The 19,565-nt window shown below is 56.4% G+C and overlaps 1 protein-coding gene across 1 annotated transcript in view; it reads left to right on the forward strand.

Annotated features, from left to right (window-relative positions):
• Window positions 1-19,565, forward strand: part of MACF1 (microtubule actin crosslinking factor 1) — a gene marked incomplete at both ends in the record, with an annotated part of 111,440 nt that overhangs the window by 34,622 nt on the left and 57,253 nt on the right. Inside the window, 26 exons of the mRNA XM_079545964.1 lie at window positions 93-220; window positions 310-403; window positions 1,077-1,231; window positions 1,352-1,628; window positions 1,951-2,079; window positions 2,320-2,397; window positions 2,577-2,738; window positions 3,315-3,419; window positions 3,632-3,727; window positions 4,076-4,201; window positions 5,298-5,450; window positions 5,923-6,077; window positions 6,195-6,321; window positions 6,700-6,883; window positions 7,402-7,571; window positions 7,797-7,975; window positions 8,138-8,276; window positions 8,772-8,965; window positions 9,124-9,286; window positions 9,568-9,651; window positions 9,825-9,932; window positions 10,512-10,610; window positions 10,803-10,955; window positions 11,163-11,251; window positions 11,664-11,799; window positions 14,327-19,438. Coding sequence (XP_079402090.1) covers window positions 93-220; window positions 310-403; window positions 1,077-1,231; window positions 1,352-1,628; window positions 1,951-2,079; window positions 2,320-2,397; window positions 2,577-2,738; window positions 3,315-3,419; window positions 3,632-3,727; window positions 4,076-4,201; window positions 5,298-5,450; window positions 5,923-6,077; window positions 6,195-6,321; window positions 6,700-6,883; window positions 7,402-7,571; window positions 7,797-7,975; window positions 8,138-8,276; window positions 8,772-8,965; window positions 9,124-9,286; window positions 9,568-9,651; window positions 9,825-9,932; window positions 10,512-10,610; window positions 10,803-10,955; window positions 11,163-11,251; window positions 11,664-11,799; window positions 14,327-19,438 — 8,595 coding nt within the window. The remainder of the gene's footprint in view (window positions 1-92; window positions 221-309; window positions 404-1,076; window positions 1,232-1,351; window positions 1,629-1,950; window positions 2,080-2,319; window positions 2,398-2,576; window positions 2,739-3,314; window positions 3,420-3,631; window positions 3,728-4,075; window positions 4,202-5,297; window positions 5,451-5,922; window positions 6,078-6,194; window positions 6,322-6,699; window positions 6,884-7,401; window positions 7,572-7,796; window positions 7,976-8,137; window positions 8,277-8,771; window positions 8,966-9,123; window positions 9,287-9,567; window positions 9,652-9,824; window positions 9,933-10,511; window positions 10,611-10,802; window positions 10,956-11,162; window positions 11,252-11,663; window positions 11,800-14,326; window positions 19,439-19,565) is intronic.

Here is a 19,565-nt window from a genome sequence, read left to right on the forward strand (position 1 = left end):
AGACAGACATTGCCTCACAGCCCCGCCTTCCTTGCCGCAGTTTGGCCAGCTCGGGGAGGTGTGGGTTGCCATTCTGTCGGTGTTTTCTGCAGGTGTGGATTGAGTTTGGACGCATCAAATTGCCGCAGGGGTATCACCCCAACGACGTGGAGGAGGAGTGGGGCAAGCTGATCATCGAGATGCTGGAGCGTGAGAAGCTCCTGCGGCCGGCGGTGGAAAGGTCGGTGCCCCTCTGTGCCCTGCAGGGACACCCCTGTGCCCAAAGGGTGACCCAGCGCCTTTCTCATTTTCTCCCGTCCATCTCCTCAGGCTGGAACTGCTGCTACAAATCGCCAACAAAATCCAGAACGGCGCTCTGAGCTGTGAAGAAAAACTCACACTTGCAAAGAACACACTGCAAGCTGTGAGTGGGGGCTGACATTGTTATTTCCCCTTCTTCTGACTCTTCTTTCATGCCCATCTCTGTCACTCCCGCTTACTGTGGGGTGGTGAGTTCCCCCGGACAACTTTCCTTTCTGTAGGATATGGAGCCTATCCAAGTAGGGCTGTGGGGATGGTGCTGGGTACAGCTGAGCTGGGGATGGACCCTGCAGGGCTGCTGGCTTGGGAGGCGGCTGCCGTTCTGGGAAAGCTTGTGACATCACGAGGCTTAAAAAACCACAAAAATCTGCTGTGTTTGTCTGGAAGAGAGACTGAAGAGACTCAGCTTCAGACTGTCGCTACCTACTAACTATGGAGTAGATTTCTGTAGAGGAAGTGTTTTGTTCTGGAAGGTGGAGGTGCACAGAGGTGCAGGGTCTGGAAGCTGGCTGGTTAAATCCAACCAAGAAGTGAGGTGCCATGTAAGGGGCAGTCACTGCATGGGGCGTCTGCCAGCTTTAGCTTTGTCTGAAGTTTGCAGGAGTTTTTTTAAAAGCAACGTGCCGAGCGAGGTGTGAGTTCTAACAGACAGAACCATAACTGAGCGTAGGGTGAAGAGGTCCTTTTGGTGTTGGAGTCAGTGCTGGGTTTCTGTTCTCTCTGCCCACACGTCAGGGCTGGGGGAGCAGCCCTCAGCCTCACCCATCTGCATGCAGGATGCTGCCCACCTGGAGGCCGGCCAGCCGGTGCAGTACGAGGCCGACGTCGTGGTGTACCTGCAGGAGTGCGAGGGGCTGCTCCGCCAGCTGCAGGTGGACGTGCAGATCCTGCGGGACGAGAACTACTACCAGCTGGAGGAGCTGGCGTTCAGGTGAGCGGGGCTGTGCTTGAGGTGGCTCCAGCGGTGCTGCGTGTCGTCCCTGCTCCTCATGCGTGCCAGCAGGCAGCGCAGCATCGGCCTCATCTGCTCACCGCTCCGTTTCTCCTCCAGGATCATGCGGCTGCAGGACGAGCTGGTGACGCTGAGGCTCGAGTGCACCAACCTGTACAGAAAGGGCCACTTCTCCACGCTGGAGCTGGCGCCCGCACCCACCCTGAGCACCACGCAGCTGAAGGGCGAATCCCTGACCAAAGGGCTGCACACCTCATCTGCCTCCTGGTTCAGGAAGCCCATGACCAGGACGGAGCTGGTGGCCATCTCCTCCTCTGAGGACGAAGGCAGCCTGCGCTTCGTGTATGAGCTGCTGGCCTGGGTGGAGGAGATGCAGGTGAGCGCTGACTGCCTTCCTGCGCACTGATGAGGGAGGACGTGTGGTTTTGCCTGGAGATGATGGTTGTTCTGACGGCTCAGAGTTTCTGGAGAGCTTTTGTCTTGTTTCTCTCATGTGATCCCAATCTTCACTGCGTATTGGAGGATGCTTTCAAAGCTGCATGCAAATCTGCAGTGACCAGTCAGTCCCGTGGGCTTGGGGCCCCTACCAGGGCTGCTGTGCCATCCGTCACCTCCTTCATTACCTAGGAGGTTCCCTTGGCCCTCTGAGGTGAGTCCCCAGCCCAGGAGGGCTGACCTGCACTCTTGGCCTGTTGCAGATGAGGTTGGAGCGGGCAGAGTGGGGCAGCGACCTGCCCAGCGTGGAAACCCAGCTGGAGACACAGCGGCACATCCACAGCAGCGTGGAGGAGCTGGGCTCCAACGTCAAGGAGGCACGGCTGTATGAGGTATGGCAGCACTGGACTGCGTGCATGGGAGGGTGACGAAGTCAGGATGTCCCCTCCTGTGGGTAGGGGTGGATGGGGCAGATGGGTTTTTAAGGACAGAGCTTCTGAGCAGCTGGGCTGCTGTTGCCTTGAGCATCCTCTCTGCCCCCTCTCACTCACGCAGAGCTGGGGAGATGGGTTTGGAGATGGGGTTTTGAAGGATGTCCTACATCAGGTAACAGGAGTGCTTTCATCCCCCAGGGTAAGATGTCTCAGAATTTCCGCGCTAGCTACACAGAGACGCTCGGCAAGCTGGAGACACAGTACTGCAAGCTGATGGTGAGTGGGTCTGTCTGCATCTCGAGCAATGCCTGATGCTGCAGGGAGTGCCTGCTGTGTCCTGGGCACACAGGTCGAGCATCCAGTTCTGCTGCAAGGGCGGGAGGGAGCAGCATCTCTTGAGGCTCAGCCCTGGCTCTCTGAGCTCACGCAGGGATGGGTCGCTTCGTTGTGTCCAGGAAACCTCGAGCTTCCGACTGAGGCACCTGCAGAGCTTGCACGGCTTTGTGTCTCGGGCCACTGCCGAGCTGATATGGCTGAATGAGAAGGAGGAGGAGGAACTGGCCTATGACTGGAGTGACAACAACCCGAACATCGCAGCTAAGAGAAACTACTTCTCGGTGAGTGACTGGCTGCGCTGGGCTGGGAGCTCCTGGTTGCACCACGCTGCCCTCGAGCTCCATGCAGAAGTCCCAGGGATGCTTGGCACGTGTTGCATGCTTCCTGAGTCAGAGCTTGTCGCTCACGAGTGCAGCTCTCCCCGGGGCTGAAGGCACAAAAAAAGTCTGCTCAATTCAGTGTCAATTGAAAAGGCATCAAAAGGTGTTTTTTAGCAGTGCTTGAAACTAAAGACATCCTTACACAGACAAAAAAGAAGTCTGGGCTAAAGAGGAAAGCTGATTCCTCTTTAAAGCAGTATAAATAAATTGCTGTCTTCCCACAATTGTAATGTTTGAAACTGAGGAGGTCCCTGGGCAGGCTTCCAGCGCCGGTGTTTGGTCTGCCCTGTGTGTGTGGTGCACAGGGCAGCCTGATGGTGCTCGGACAAGCCTTGCTGGTTTCCTATCTGCACCTGAGATCTGCTGCTGTTTACGGCAGTGCTCTGATACTGCTTGTTCCATTAGCTGGACACGTGCTGTGAGTGCAGGCTGCTGCTGATAGCTGAGATTTGAACTGTGCTCGTGTCCTTCATGCAGGAGCTGACGATGGAGCTGGAGGAGAAGCAGGACATCTTCCGCTCCCTCCAAGACACCGCTGAGCTGCTGGCCCTGGAGAACCACCCCGCCAAGCAAACCGTGGAGGTGAGCAGGTGCTGGGGGCAGCAAATCTGTGCCTGCAGCAGCCCTTGTGTGCCGCTTCCTGCTCTGCTTTCCTGTGCTTCGTCTGCGTCCAAACAGACCGACAGCAGGCAGAGCGTTGCCCATTTATGTGCATCTCACCGGCTGTGGCCGTGTCCTTCCTGTGACCCTCCTGGCTGGTGAGCGCTCACTGCTGTTTGCTGTGTGTTCCCCAGGCCTACAGCGCTGCTGTGCAGAGCCAGTGGCAGTGGATCAAGCAGCTCTGCCTGTGCGTGGAGCAGCACGTGAAGGAGAACGCCGCCTATTTCCAGGTACGTGGGACAGGGAGCCCCAAATCGCTGGGGCTGAGTGGGAGGGCAAACCCTGCTGCATGTGTGGGTTGCAGAGCATCCCTGCATCCCAGGGCACGAGCTCCATTGGCTGCATCCCAGTGCATGAGGTTCATGGGCTGCTTTCCCTTTCTGGCAGAGGGGAGCGGCAGCTTGCGCTGCTCATCAGGGCGCTGCTTCTGAACTGCCTGCCTCTTTCTAGCAGCTCTTTGGGAATATCTCACAGGACCAGGCAGCTGCTGGGGGGATCTGGGGTGCTGTCCTGCAGTGCTGTGCTGCCGATGGCTGCGTTGAGCTGTGCAGGTTTCTGTGACACTTCTGGCTTTGCAGTTCTTCAGCGATGCCCGTGAGTCGGAGACGTACCTGCGCAACCTGCAGGACTCCATCAGAAGGAAGTATTCCTGTGACCACAGCACGAGCCTGACGCGGCTGGAGGACCTGCTGCAGGACTCCATGGTGGGTTCTGGGAGTCCCTGCCACCCGCGTGGGGTGTGGAGACGTGGGCAGGGAGGGTTTGGGCTGTGGGTTTCCCTCAGCCTTGATGGAAGGGCAGAAGGGCTCAATCTGTGTGTGTGGAGGCTGGCAGCTTCTTTGTCGCTCTTTCTTACCTAATGAGTTAAAGCTGTATTTCTTCCAATCATGCTCCCGGGGACAGGCACAGGTAGTTTACTTAATCATTTCTTCTTTTTTTTTTTTTTTTTTTTTTACCTTTTACCATTAAATTATCCCGCACTGTTCATAGCAACTAACCAACCTTGAGAGTACAAAGCATGAGGGACAGCATTGTTCTGGGATCCTCTTCAGCCTTTGTGGCCAGGCTAGCTGTGACCGCTCCCCCGGGCCGCCCATGAGCCGCACGCGTCCCTGTCCTGTCCATGGGAGCTTTGCCACCAACCCCTGGGTCACCCCATCGTGCAGGGAGTCGGGTCCAGCAGTTCCTCCCACCGACAGATTTCTGCCCGCATCCAGAGAGCTGTGTGGTCACCCCTGCTGATCATCTCCTGAGATATAGATCAGCTGTCGTACCCCTGTTCCAGCCATTGATATAAACACACCTCCATTCTTCGCTTTAGAAGAGGGAGCATGCTTCTGTGGTGTCTCTTCCAGGCAACCAAGCACCCCTGGCTTTGGGCTGGGGCTTGTCCTGCTCTTTGCCACGTAAAACCTCCTGGGATTTAATTTTGTTGTATACTGTGTTCTCTTTTTTGCCTTTTGAAAGTGCTCTCTTGTCCCAAGAGCCTAAGCCAGAGGTGTGCGTGGGGGCAGCAGGAGGAGTAGTGGAGAGGTCCCACCCCTGGTCTGAAGGCTTCTCCCTTCCATCTTTCCTTCCATCCATCTCTCCCAGTCCCTTTTCCCCACGCTGGGCAGGCAGTAGCTCTGATGTCCCAATGCTTGTCCAGCCCCTGCAGTCCCAGCAGAGCTCTGGAAGGGCAGCCTTGGGGTGGGGGTGCTGTGGTGTCTTAAGAAACCTCTCCTCTTCCTCCTCCTCCGCCTCTTCCTATTCCTCCTTCTGCTCACTGAGTAAACCGTGCTTTGTCCTTCTCCCTGCCAGGATGAGAAGGAGCAGCTCATCCAGTCGAAGAGCTCCGTCGCCAGCCTGGTGGGACGGTCCAAGAGCATCGTTCAGCTCCGGCCCAGGAACCCGGAGCACCTGGTGAAGAGCACCATCCCCATCAAGGCTGTGTGTGACTATCGGCAGATCGAGGTGAGGGCTGGGAGGGGAAGGCGTTGTGGGTTGGAGCCTGGCTTTGAGTGGGAGGGCACAGCGTGGCAGGGGAGAAGTGCCTGTGAGGTTTTAGAGCTAGTTTTGTGGTGTCTGTCAATGAAAATTAGGGACGCAGTGGGAAGAGAGGAGGAGGGAAGGAGCCGGCTGTTCTTCCTGGAGGAGACTTGCACATCTCAGATTTATTTTGGGAAGGAGTTGAAGTCCTTTTCCCCAGGGAGGATGGGCTTCGTCAGCCTCAGCCAAACCAGCACGTGTGTGGCAGCCAGCTCCGCTTCCTGGCCCCTTCCTCTCCAGACATGAACGTGCTGCTCCACTTGGCAGCGTCCCGTGCTTTTGCTTGATCAGCTGCAGGGGTTGACGGGGAAGCTGCTTTCCCTACAGCAGGGCTGTGAGCCGCGGGTGGGTGCAGCCCCACTGATGGGCTGCGTGTTTGTTGTTGGTGCCACTGCAGATCACCATCTGCCGGAACGACGAGTGCGTGCTGGAGGACAACTCGCAGAGAACGAAGTGGAAGGTGATCAGCCCCACAGGAAACGAGGCCATGGTGCCCTCCGTGTGCTTCCTGATCCCCCCTCCCAACAAAGAGGCCATCGAGATGGCCAACAGGTAACTTGCTGCTGGGGGTACGGCCCAGGGGTGCAGAGACCTCTTGTGCAATGAGTGGGGTTAGGGCCGACGTGCTGGGAGGGCTGGGGCTGACGGACCTGCTCATTCCCATCGCAGGGTGGAACAGCTGTACCAGAAAGTGATGGCTCTCTGGCACCAGCTCCACATGAACACAAAGAGCCTCATCTCCTGGAACTACCTTCGGAAGGACATTGCCTTGGTGCAGAGCTTCAGCATGGAAAAGGTGCGGCAGAAACTTCTGTGCCTGCGCTGCTGCACGCTCACACGGTGGTGGGGAGAAGGGAGTGTGAAGGTGAAGAGCGGGGGCTGCCGGGACCCGCAGTGACGTGGGGCAATGGCAGAACCTGAGCTCGGGGGCTCAGCACAGAATGGCTGCACTTTTTCCCATTAAAAAGAACGTCCACAGTTTGCACTGTGTGTAATAAGGATAAGGGATCGTGGACTTAGCATTTCATTAGGGATGAGCAATGACGGAGGGGGCTAACATGGGGGAGCTCTCCTGCTCTGCTCTAAAGAGCAAATGGAGGCGATGGAGGTACGGAGGCTTCGGTGACCTGCAGGCTGTGATCCCGTGGTGGATGTGCTGCTTTTCCCCTTGCAGCTCCGCTCCCTGGCGCAGGGGGAGTGCCAGCAGGCGCTGAGGAGCCTCCAGGCGCACTATGAGGACTTCCTGCAGGACAGCCGCGACTCCGAGCTCTTCTCAGTGTCAGACCGTCTGCGCCTGGAGGAGGAGGTGGAGTCTTCCAAGGAGCACATCCAGCAGCTGCTGGAGTCCATGGAGAACGGTGAGCTCCGCAGGGCTGATGGATTAACTAGGAGCTGCGGGGACTAATAAACAAAGGATTTATGGGACAGCTTCATCTTCTCATCTGTCTTGAGCTAGCTGGATGGTATTGTGAGCAGCTGCTCTGTTTATTCCTCCATCCATTCAAATATTCGGCCTCTGTCCAGTGACGTTCCCACAGCACAGACTTGGCTTTGCAGCCCCAGGTTAATGCAGAGCCCTCTTCCCCTAAGACTGCCAGAGACAGGCTTGTCACTGGTCAGATGCGTCCTTCCTGTGTTCAGTCTGTTAACAAAATGGATGCAGCAGCTGCAGTCCCGCTGCTCAGAGCTCAGTCCCATTAGGATGTGGGTCTTGGTGTGGCTGGACCCGTTCTCAGCTCTATTGCAACGAGAAGATCTGATTCTCTTGTTTTCTACCTGAACAAAGACCTCAGCACCACAGTGCCAGCATGGTGGGCTCCGAGCAGGTACTGAGCGGGGCTGTGAGCTGCTCTTGTGGTTTGTCCCCAATTTGCAGAAGACAAGGACGAGACAGTTGCCAGGACGTATCTCTCTGAGCTCCAGAATGTCCGCCTGCGCCTGGAGGAGTGTGAGCAGAGACTCGTGAGCCGCATCCAGTCCCCCAGCAGCACCCGAGCGGATGGTGACAGCATCCAGGAGAACACCGTCCGCATCGCCGAGCAGGAGGTCGGTCCTCAGCTGGGGATGCTGGATGCTGCTCTCCGCGCGTGCCTGCAGTGGCTGTGACCCCTCTGTGCTGAACGTGTGGGCAGTGGGAGTGGGGCTCAAGGGAACTTCCCAGACAGAAAAAACCGAGTGGGCCTCCTGCTCCGTCTCACCCCGTCTCCTTCACCGCCTGCTCTTCTCTGCCCGTTCTGGCTCTCCTTTCACCTTCTCTCCCTCCTCCCGCAGCGCACACAGGACGATCTGCAGCAGCTGAAGTCTGACCTGCGCTGCGTTTCGGAGCGCTGCTGCAGCTTCCTCAGCAGAGCACCCAGCGGCCCCAGCACACCGCGCCTGCGAGCTGAGCTCGACTTGGTGGTGAACAAGATGGACCAGACGTATGGGCTGTCCTCTGTCTACCTGGACAAGTGAGTGGGACCTGCCTCTGTGTGTGGTTCTGCTGCCGACCTTCCTTCTGGTCCTCTAACACAGCTAGCTGTGCTGTGACTGGGGGCGCAAACCGCCTCGCAGCCGGGAGGACCTCTGCCAAAAGTGGGACGTCATTGTGCTGCCTCTCTCTGACTCGCCAGGCTGAAGACGGTTGATGTTATCATTCGTAACACCCAAGGAGCAGAGTCTCTGGTGAAGGGATACGAGGTGAAGCTGAGCCAGGAGGAGGCTGTCCCGGCTGACCTGACAGCAATTCAGGCGCACAGAAGTGCCCTGCAGGTTGGTGCTGCTCACTTCAAAGAGTGCACAGAGAAAACAGCCAATGCTTTGTTTGTCGAGCAGATTCCTTCCTTTTCTCTGCTGAATTTACATTGTGTGCTGTTTTTCCTGTCCAAAATAGCTACTGGGAGGACTTGTCTCCCTTATTTCATTGTAAAGATAAAGGAGCAGCCGTGGCCTTGTGCTTCCACTTGTAGGCACATGCTAATGTGTGCCAGCCTTTTAGCAGCTGTGTGTCCTGCTGCGTGAGGGCAGGGGCTGCTGAACCAATCAGACCTGCTCCAGGCTGGGAACTGCTCCCTCCTGTTTGCATCTCCCAGGTCTGCAGTCAGGCTGTAGACACCTCAGGTGGTGCAGCCAGGGAGGATGAGCTCCTTCGCTCGCTTTGCAGCTGCAGCATGGAGGGACTCTGTGGTTTAATGGCAACCTTAGGTGAAGCTCTGTGCTCTGCTTTCTGTGACGTTAAATGTGAGCTGCCTTGTATTGTTTTTGAAGCAATGGCTCGGGGAAGTGAAGGGCAAGAACTCGGTGTTCTCCGTGTTAGAGGAGGAGATGGCCAAGGCGAAAGCAGTGGGGGAGCAGCTGTACCAGCTGAGACAGGAGCGCAGCATCGACCTCGAGCGCTACCAGGAGAAGGGCAGCCAGCTGTGGGACCGCTGGCAGAGAGCCTGCGCCCAGATCGAGACCCGGTGAGAAAACTCCTGCTTCCATTCCCAGATCTGTTTTCATGCTTCAGCTGAGGGCTTGGGTCAGGCTTCTTCGCCCCAATAGGAGCCCCCGCGATGGCTGGGATGCCCCTCTAACCTGCGGCGGGATTTCACCCCTCTGATCTCCATTCTGCTTTCAGCCACACAGAGCTGGAGAGCATCCAGGAGGTGCTGAGCGATTACCGCCAGTGCCACAGGGCCCTCATCCAGTGGATCGAGGAGATCACCGCCCAGCAGGAGCTGATGAAACCCGGGCAGGCGGAGGACAGCCGGGTGCTGTCAGAGCAGCTGAGCCAGCAAACGGTGAGATGGGAGCGCGGGACGTCCTGACAGCGTGCTCACTGCCCTGACCACGGCTGCTTCTGCTAAAATCCCTCCATCGTTGAGCTTGAGAGCATGAATTCTTAAAGACTGGTGGGGAAACAGAGGAGCTCCTTACCTTGAGGTTGAGATGGGCTGTGCATAAAAGATTGGAGTCTCTGAGGCTTCACCCAGAAGGCAAAAGATAGGAGCTGAAGTTTGGTACATTTCACCTGAGGCTGCCGTCCTGACAATCATTTTTTGCTCTGAATTTTTTTTTTAAGGCTTTGGCTGCAGAAATCGAGAAAAATCAAGCCAAGCTAGACCAGTGTCAGAAGTTCTCCCAGCAGTACTCAGCTGCTGTCAAGGTAAGGACCCTTCCTAAACCCAGGGCACAGTTTGCACCTCGCCTGCTCTTCACCTCCTGGTTAGCAGAGAGGTGACTGTGTGTGCAAGCAGCCAGCAGGAGCTGGAGCTCTGAGGGTGCCAGTATGAAAGAAGTGGCTGCAGCGTCCTTCTCCCGCCCCGGCTGTGTTTGCAGGACTATGAGCTGCAGCTCATGACGTACCGGGCGTTTGTGGAGTCGCAGCAGAAATCCCCCATGAAGCGCCGGCGCATGCTGTCCTCCTCGGATGCCATCACTCAGGAGGTAGGGACCTGCCTGAGCCTCACATCGGGGGCTGGGGGTTCTTGCACTCCATCCAACTGCCCAGCAGCCTCTGTGAAATGAGCTCCTTTCTGCTGAGCTCGGTGGATAAATACAGTTTCCACCCTCGCTGTTTTTTCCAATAGCCAGAGAGGGTGGCTTAGTGCTCTAAGCACCAGGTATGAAATACCTGGGCTGCTGGGAACCCCTGGGCCAAATGCAGCGGGGTCGGCTTGGCGAGGTGAATAACCAGAGCGCCATGCAGCATTACTGTGTGTGCATCTGTGGGATGAGCCCTTTAGAGGCCCTGTCTGCTCTGTGCGGATATTAAAGATCCCAACAAGAGTTGTAAGAGTTGAGCGCCCGCCCTGTGTCTGTGACCAGAGTGTCCCCAGTGCACCAGTGCTGTGCAGCATGCAGTGCATGGCCACGTCCCTCCCCTCCGGCGTTGCTGCCGTCAGTGGGGCCGTGCTGGGGATCTTTCCAGGGCAGAGATGCTGCATCCGTGCCATGTGCTGTGCAGCGCAGTGCACCCAGCTCTGCTGGCTGTGACTGACGCGCCGCCCTTCTCCCCCTTTGCAGTTCATGGATTTGCGCACTCGGTACACAGCTCTGGTAACGCTGACCACGCAGCACGTCAAGTACATCAGCGATGCTCTGCGGCGGCTGGAAGAGGAGGAGGTGAGGGCATTGCCTGGAGCTGAGCTGCATCCTCATCACTCAGAATCTCTTCCTAGCAGCCCAGGGTTGCTGCTCTGCTTCTCTAACGTCTGCCCTCAGCTTTCAGAACCACCTGTGTCTCAGGTGCTGCTCCTGAGAGACTCTGGCAATCTGGGACGCCTTTGTCACAATTTCTTTCTCCTCGATTTGCAGAAAGTGGTGGAGGAGGAGAAGCAAGAGCATGTGGACAAGGTGAAGGAGCTCCTGGGCTGGGCTGTGGGCCTGAAGCAGAGCGTGCAAGGCAGAACAGCTGCTGCCCAGAGCAGGGAGCTGGGAGACATCGAGAAGTCCATCTCAGAGCAGCAGGTAGGCAGGGACCTTCTGGGCCCACCTCTGACCCACTCTTGTTACGTGTCCCCTGTCCTCTTGGTGTCACTGTGTTATTCTGCTTCCAGGAGAGCAGTCCTTCCTCTCTCATGGCCACAATCCTTGTGGGGGCAAACATGAGGTTGTTTGCTTAACTTCTGCTGTTCTTCCATGGCTGAATTAAGCTTCCTTCTGCTTTTTCAACAGGCCCTCAATGAGGAGCTGGCTGCAAAGAAGGAGCAGGTCTCTGAAGCCATCAAAACATCACAAATCTTCCTGGCAAAGCACAACCACAAGTGAGTTCAACCTGGGGAAGTGGTAGGTGGTGGCAGCAGCTGGACAGCTGAGTTATCCTGGGGTGGGCACTGATGGACTGGCATCCGTGAAGTCCAGCACCTGATTTCCACACAGCAAAGGGCCATTTTTCCTCATCTGCAACAGCAGCTACGAAATATGAAATGTTTATACTGTTGAGACAATACTTATACACTTCAGTGGTGATCCAGCCTGGTACATTTGGGGGTTTGGTCGTTATAATGCTGGTCAGCCTTTGCCAAGCACAATTACTCTCCCTGCCAGGAGCAGGGCAGTGGGAAGAGGGGACTCATAGTGGGTTTGGCCTTTTCCTTTGGGAGAAGATCATGTCTGTTCTGTGGAGCTGGCAAATACTTTGTGCAGCTCCCCTGAGAGATTTCCCGTTCCTTGCAGGCTTTCCCATCAGGAGAAGGACCAGATTTCAGCTCAGGTCGCTGCATTGAAGGACACGTACCAGGCACTGTGCACTGACACCACAGAGCAGCTCCAGCAGCTGCAGAGCCAGCTGGCTCAGGAGACAGAGCACAAGGTACTGAAAAAGGTGTTGTTTGGTTGTGTTTCACGTGGCTGCCCACTGGCACGTGGTTGCCCTCCCATCTTTTCTGTCCAGGCCTCACCTGGGGGCTGGCCTGGTGGCTGGTGGCCCAGCAGGAGCGCTGGCACAGCTCACTGCGTTGTCCTTTGCAATACTTTGAGTCAGAGCTCGAAAAAGGGTTGGCTTGCTCACATGGTGGGCAAAGAGGTAAAAGGTCTTTAGTCCTGAAGGCGCTTCCGCAGCAGTCTGCCTCCTCCATGTGATGCCCTGCTGACGGGGAGGGCTGGAGGCACAAGCAGGAGGCTTCCTGCAGGGCGTATTGCCTGTGCAGCTTCACGGCGTGGTGAGGGCTTTGTTGGGGTCTTGGCTGAAGGAGGACCCCCCCGGGTGGAGGGCTGTGTTGTCTGCCGGCCCCGCAGGGCTGCTTGGGGCCCCGCACGCCCCAGTGCTCTGGGCTCATCCTTCCTGCCTCTGTGCCAGCTGTCTGCAGTCATTCAGATATACATGTACGTGTTCTATAAGTGTATATACATGTGTCGGTGGATATATTTGTGTGTTTGCTTGCTGGCTCCCTGTACCCTGAAGCAATGACCTGCTCAGATCTGGTTTTGGTGCTGGGTCGGTGAGTGAAGCCCTGTTCCAGCAGGCCATGGGCTCACCCGAGATCTGTCTCTGCAGCCTCCCAGCACAGCGCCTCCCTTCCACTCGGCCTCCCCAGCACTTTGGCTGTCTCCATGTGAGTCCCACCAGCGCTGGGCTGCAGCTCGGCCGTGGCGGCTGGGAGGCGCCTGCCAGCAGGAAGGGCACTTGGTCCATTCCCTCTTTTCCTGTTCCTCCCTCGTGGGCAGGAAAACGGCTGTGTGTGCAGGCTTTGCCCAGCCCTCTCTAGGCCACCTCCTTGTGGCAGGGCTCCGATCAGAGCAGCTTTCGCTCACGCTCTCAAAGCCCAAGAGATGAGGTGAGGGCCGGCCCTGGGGCTGTGCTGCAGATCCTTGGCCCGTCCACGAGGCTGCAGCGTGGCTGCTGTGGGTGCAGTTGCTTCACTGCACAGGGAGCATGAAGGACTCTTAACATTTGCTTGCTGGAAACATCCAACTGTCAGACAGACGTTATAAAGTTGAGAAGAAAAAAAAAAGCAAAGCAGAGCGCGCTGAATTGAGCATGATGTGTCCATGTACAGTTTGTGTTTCATGTCAACTGTTTTTAAGATTAACTGACATCCTTGCTTACAAGTTTAACTAACCCTCCGGGACATAAGCAAACAAAACACACAGTGACAGAGGACGACCTGTGTGGGGGGTTCTTTTTGCAAACAAAACGGTCGCATGCTGGACGCTAACACCAAGCTTTACACTGTGTGTGATACGGCTGAACTGCTCCATAAGGCTCTGTCTTTAACTGCTCAAGGCACACCCTGCAACTCTGGTAAGTAAAAGCCTTTTACTCCCCTCCTCCCATCTCCTCCTTCATCTTTCTCTTCCACCTCTTCTTCTCTGTCTTTCCATGGCTTGTTCATCTCTGAAGGTGTGTGTCTGAGCCTGGCGGTGCCGTTGGTGTTCCCCGCACACCCACCTGCTCCATGGTGGGGGGCACTGGGCTGCTCTTAGGGTCAGGGCTGCTGGCCCCACCTGCTCCTAGGGTTCTGTGGTGCAGAATCACTCCTCCCCCCCCAACACGGTGCTTGACTCAACTCTACAACAGCTGGGAGAAGTCCAAAGGTCCAGAGTGCTGTTACTCTTTGCCATTAGTTCTTACCTTCCCTGCAAAAAAAGCCCCTCCAGAAATGCCAAAGTCCCAAGCCTGTCACTGTCCCTGTGCTGGGACGTACAACTTCTTGTGTTTCCTCCCTTGCCCCCACAGAGCACAGCTAGGTGCTGGCATAGGGCAGAGCAGCTGGACGTGCTTGGGGAGCTGCTGTGCATGCCGGGGCAGTGCCTGTGCCCCAGTGCATGGCTGGTCAGTGCTGCTGGGAGCTGAAGGCCTGTGGTGTTCCCTGGGTGTGTGGCACTGAAGGGCAGGAATTGAGCGTGGCAGAAGTCAGGGTGGAAACTGCACTGGAAGAGGTTCCCACACACCCTGAAGGGACATCTGGGGTTATTCTCCTCTGTTAGTATGAACTGGGATCCGTGTCACCTTTCTGCTTTTAAAACTTGAGTTGTGGAACAGCTTTGGTGTCTGTGTCAGTTTCCTTCCCTGTTGCTCCATGGAGCATTAGGAATGCTTCTGGGTGTTGCTGCTTGCTGCTTTGCCGCATTACTGGTGGTAATGGATGTTGGAAGCATTTTGGTGCTGCTCTTGGTGATGGACATCAAAGCTGAACATCAAAACTTGCTGGCAGCCTGAAAGCTGTCAAATGCCCCAATGTGTGTGCTGGGATTCCTTTGGAGTTGCACTTCAAACACTTTGGGAGTAGCTTTTGGGCCTGTTGGGGTTTTTTTGGCCAGTTCTTTCACCTCATGCAGTCTGGGCGCTGGAAATGCTTGATTTGGGTTTGATTCTTGTCCTTCTTTTTCTGTTCCAGGTCAACGAAGCAGTGGCAGGAGTGATCGATCTTGGGACAGTAGAGATATTCCCTGTCTTTGGTGCAATGCAGAGAGGTCTTATAGATCAGGAGACCGGCCTTGTCCTCTTAGAGGCTCAGGTGATCACATCCGACTTGGTTCTTCCAGAGACCGGCGAAAAACTCTCCTTGGAGGAAGGTCTGGCAAGAGACATCATCAACCTCAGGACTTTCCACGTGCTGCGGGAGCTGAAGGATGCTCTGCAGCGGGTGCATGAGGTCAGACGTGAAGGGAGGCAGCTCCTGCCTGCTGCTGCTGCGATAGAAGAGGGGAGGATTAGTGAGAGCACTGGGCTAAAGATTCTCGAGGTTGAACTTGTCACCGGCGGCTTTAAAACCCATCAGGGCAGAATCAGCATGCAGAAGGCTGTGCAAGAGAGGCTCCTTCCTCCCCAGCTTTACTCCAGGCTGCTGTCCCACCTGGAGAGCAGTAAGGATTTGATTGACCCCAACACTGCTGAGAAAATCAACCTATCTGAGCTCATGCAGCGATGCATCCTCCACCAAGACACCGGACTCAGGTTTCTCCCGGTCAAGCAGCTGGCAGGTGGGATGGTGAGCCTGAAATCAGGCAGAAAAGTCAGCATCTTCCGTGCTGTCCAGGAAGGGCTGATAGACAGACAGGTGACGGTGAGGCTGCTGGAAGCCCAACTCTTTGCTGGTGGCATTGTTGACCCCAGGACAGGGCACAGGCTGGCTGTGGACGAGGCTGTGAGACATAATTTAATTGACCAGGATTTGGCCTGCACGCTTCTAATCCGGCAGCTTCAGACAGGTGGCATCATTGATACAGTCACAGGAGAGAGACTGACAGTTGATGAAGCTGTAAGGAAAGAGTTGGTAGCACCACGGGTTGCTTTAGTGATTCTGGAATCCCTGCGGTCCTTCATGGGGCTCCTGTGGCCCGAGACAGGGGAGGTTGTCTCAGCTGCAGATGCTTCAGAGCAAGGGGTCCTGTCTACAGAGCTGGCTTACAAGATTCTCAGGAAGAGGCAGCTCATTAAGGCTGTCTTTATCCCAGAAACCACTGAGGTGCTGTCCTGGAAGAAAGCAGTGGAACATGGCATCTTAGAAAGAGATGTGGCAAAGAAGCTGAAATCCATGGTGATACCTGATGTGATGGGCAGCGTGCAGCTGGCAAGCAGGAGCTCCTCTGGAGGGAGCCCTGCAGGGCACCAGGGACAGAGGGACCCTGAGCTGAGGAGTGGTGATGAAAAGCTGATGTTCCACTTGATGACCCACAGCTACATCAACATCCACGACGGGCAGAAGCTGCTCTTAGTAGATGGAGAGTTGAGCAACCTCACCAAAGACCTCATCCAGACCCAAGAAAATGGATCCTGTGCACAGCCACTGGAAGAGAATGAGAGCTTTGAAGAGACAAAGGAAACTGCAGTTCTTGAAAGAGAGCCTTGCAACGGTGTGGCTGTGCAGCAGCTTGAGCTGCAGCTTGCTCCTCCGCAGGGAGGAAGCAAGAAGATCCTGCCACCCAGATCCACTTTGGAGAACGGGGAGGTGGTGATGGGGCCTGGAAGGCTCCTGTTGGACCACGCAGGAGACGTCCTGCATGTGGAGGAGCAAGGGCAGGTTTGTACTGAACGGGCTACCAGCCAAAGTGAAACTGATGCCGAATCTGGGAGAGAGCAAATAGCTTCTACAAGCAAGGAGAAGCCAGGACAGCCCTGCAAATCTGGCTCAGAGAAACTCAGAGAAACAGAGAAAATGTTCGTTAAAGCAGAAGAGTCCGAACCCATTGCATCAGATGGAGTGGAAAACATCAAAGATCAGACGAGGGCATTGGAAACGGGGGCAGGTGTTGTGAAAAGCGAGAGCCATTTGGTGGTGCCTATTGGCACAAGCAGAGAGAGACTGGAAGTCGTGGCAGGGAGGTCTCGGGGTGCAAAGGAGCCTGCATTAGAGGGAGAAGGCGTTGGGGAGAGTTACTTATTGAATGAGGAGACAGCTCAGAATGGCATTCTGGGAGGAGCGGAGGCTGCGCTCACCAAAACTGCAGAGGCTGAGCAAATGGAGCGCACTGAAAATACGGCGAGCGTATTGCACGTGGAAGAGGGACCGAGGGAAGAGGTGCCGGGTGGTGAGAGTGTTGGTGATGCAGCCCTGCCGCAGCCCTCGGAGCGGGACGAGGACGTTCTGGAAATGCTGCAGATGCAGCTCCAGAGCGGCGGCATTTTGTGTGAGCAGATGGGCAGAACGCTGCTTCTGAACGAAGCTGTGGCCTGCGGTGCGGTGCCCGGCCACACGGCTGTGAAACTGATGGAGAAAATGAAAATGTTCAGTGGCTTCTTTGACTCACACACACGTGAATCTTTAACCACTGAGGATGTCATTGAAGAAGGTCTGATGGATGAGCAGCTTCTGCAGAAGGTACTCGCGTCTGACAAAGCCATCAGCGGTGTTCTGGACCCGGGCAACAACTTTGTCTATTCTGTCAAGGACGCTGCTGCCATCGGCCTTCTGGACAAGGAGACAGCGATGAGGCTCTTGGAGGGGCAGGTGGTTACCGGGGGCATCGTCGACCTGAAACGTGGCAAAAAAGTGTCGGTCACTTTGGCTTCAAACCTCGGCCTCATTGAGCCGGCGAGTCAGAAGGAGCTGGTCAAGCTGGAGAAGGCTTCCAGAGGGAAGAGCACCGATGAGGCCACCAGGCAGAAGCTCCTTAGCTTACAGGCTGAAACCAGCGGGATTGTGGATCCCCAAACCAAGCAGCCTTTGACTGTTGCGCAGTCTGTTGAAAGAGGGCTCCTTGAGAGAGAAAAAGCGTTTCAGCTGCTGACCAGGCAGATCGCAGGCGGGGGAATCCTTCACCACGCGTCCGGGATGAGGCTCTCGGTTGGCGACGCAATGAAACATGGTTTGATCGATGGAGATCTATGTGATGAACTCACGAAGGCTGAAGGCGTTTGCCTGCAGGAATGCATCCACCCAGCAACAAAGGAAAAGCTGCCCTTGCCCCGGGCGGTGGCAGCAGGGATTGTTAGCCCAGAATTCCAGAGGAAAGTGCAAGAAATCCAGGCTGGGACTGGAAGCATTATGGATCCCAGTTCTGGGCAGAGAATGGCACTCAGCCAGGCAGGGCGGGAGGGGCTGCTGCCCCAGGAGGTGGTGGAGAAAGCCCTGTCCTCTCCGGAGCTGAAGCACGGCATCGTCGACCCCGAGAGCTGCATGGTTGTGCCCTACGCCGAGATGGTAAAGAAGTGCAAGATTGACGTTGAGTCCGGGCAGAGGTACCTGGAGGTGCATCCCTTCAGAGCCATGCGGGACGAGGCGTCGGGCCGGGCACTGACGTGCGCCGAGGCGCTGCGGCTGGGGAGGGCCGACCCCCTGCCCACACTGCGGCTGCTGCAGGGCCAGGCTGACAGTGGGGGCTTCGTGGAGGGGGCTGTCAGCAGCAGGCTGTCCCTGCAGGCCGCTCTGCAGCAGGGGCTGCTGGACGAGCGGATGGCCGCGGTCATCGGCAGCAGGCAGCTGAGGGCCGGGGGAATTGTGGACGCCGGCAGTGAGAGAAGACTGGCGTTAGAGGAGGCTGTTGAAAAGGGGCTGATTGGCCAAAGGTTAGCTGCTGCTATTGAAGAGGCACAAATGTCGATGGAGAACGATGGCTCTGAGGCCCTCATGGTAGATAAAACCCACCTTTCCCAGGAAAAGATGGAGACGGCGTCTCCAAAGGAGGAAGGTGAGGTCCTGCGTGGCGGTGCTGCCGTGTCCGCCGGCACAGAGCACAAAGCCAGGCCCAAAGCTGTGAGTTCCCCAGCAAAAGGAGGGAAACCAAAGCTGATCCCTCTGGAGGCTTCAGAGGAGAGCGTGAGAGAGCAGCGAGAAATGGGCGAAATGATTCCAGGATCCTCAGCACTGAGTGCAGCATCTCCCTCTGTTGAGGTGGTGAAGGAGGCGGCAGAGACGGGGACTGCAGAAAGCAGCTCCCATGTGTGGAAGGGAGCGGGAGGGGAAGCAGCAGAGCTGGGGACAAGGAAAGTATTGGGATTGGAGGAAGAGCTTCGCTGCACAGAGGACGGCAAGGAGAGGAGGAAGGGGTTTGTAAGCACGGACGGAGCTCTGGCAGGAGGTGCAGCGGCAGCTTCTGAGCAAAGGGAGAGGGTGGGCAGCTGGGAGCAGGGAGCACAGGTGACTCCCAGGGAGTCTGTGGGTCTGGGAAAGGAGGAGTTGGGTCCTGCAGCGCCCAGAGGATCCCGCAAGGCCGATGTCCCTGTGAAGCCTGCAAGAGACAAACCGGCAGATGGAAGAGCTGCAGGAGAAACCCCCACACTGGAGACAGAAGGTCCGGGTGGTCAGGAAGGAACAGGGGAAATTGAGCTAAAACCTGCGCAGAAACAAAAAAGCAGGAAAAGGAGAACAAAGCAGATTGCTGTCTCAGGAGACAGCGCTCAGCTGGAGAAACCTGTAGAAAAGCAGTCCCTTCCCATTCCAGTATCCAAAGAAATTCCAGGGAAGGAGGAAGAGGAGGAATTTGTCTCAAGAGCTCCAGAGCCAAAGCCCGAGGCTGCCAGCAAGGAGCTTCCTGCTGGGTGGGCAGAAGATGCAGCCGAGCAAAAGCAGATGGAGAGCAGCAGGGATGGGAAAGCAAAGCCAACCCTTGGGAAAGATGCAGCAAAGCTGACGGGGGTCCAGGTGCTCCCCAGCCCCCCAGAAGCAGGGGAAGCAGCAGCGGTGCTGAGAGCTGCAGTCAGAGTGGGGCCCCATTCCTCTGCGGCGTTGAAGATGGAGGGGATGCTGAGCCAGGAGGAGGCTGAAGTGAAAATCACCAATGATGCATTTGTTGAAGTCAGCGAAAAACCAGATGAGTTGATCATCAGAGAGGAACCCTCGGAAGTTCGGGACACCTGCACCCCCCCCCCGGAGCAGCAAGCAGCAGCCATCAGCACAGACCGAGCTGCTGTGCCCACCGCCCCTGTGTCCCAGGGGGATGAGCCCCAGGGAGAAGCAGCCCAGGAGAAGCCCCGGCAGGCGGGTCCTGGCGATCGGGGGCTGCTCCTGCCAGTCATCGTGGAGGGAGAGCTGCTGGAGACCTCGAGCGACTCTGCCAGACCTGCCCAGGTACAGTACTGCTGTCTGCTATTTCAGTGCTGGTTCTGAATGATTTGTGTGTGATTTGCCCCTGGCTCTCAGAACAGAAGACGGTCAGAATGTGAGGATGGACGTCTGGGGCTTGATCTTACAGGAT

The sequence above is a fragment of the Tetrao urogallus genome, assembly GCF_951394365.1.
Source record: "Tetrao urogallus genome assembly, chromosome: 23".
NCBI lineage: Eukaryota > Metazoa > Chordata > Aves > Galliformes > Phasianidae > Tetrao > Tetrao urogallus.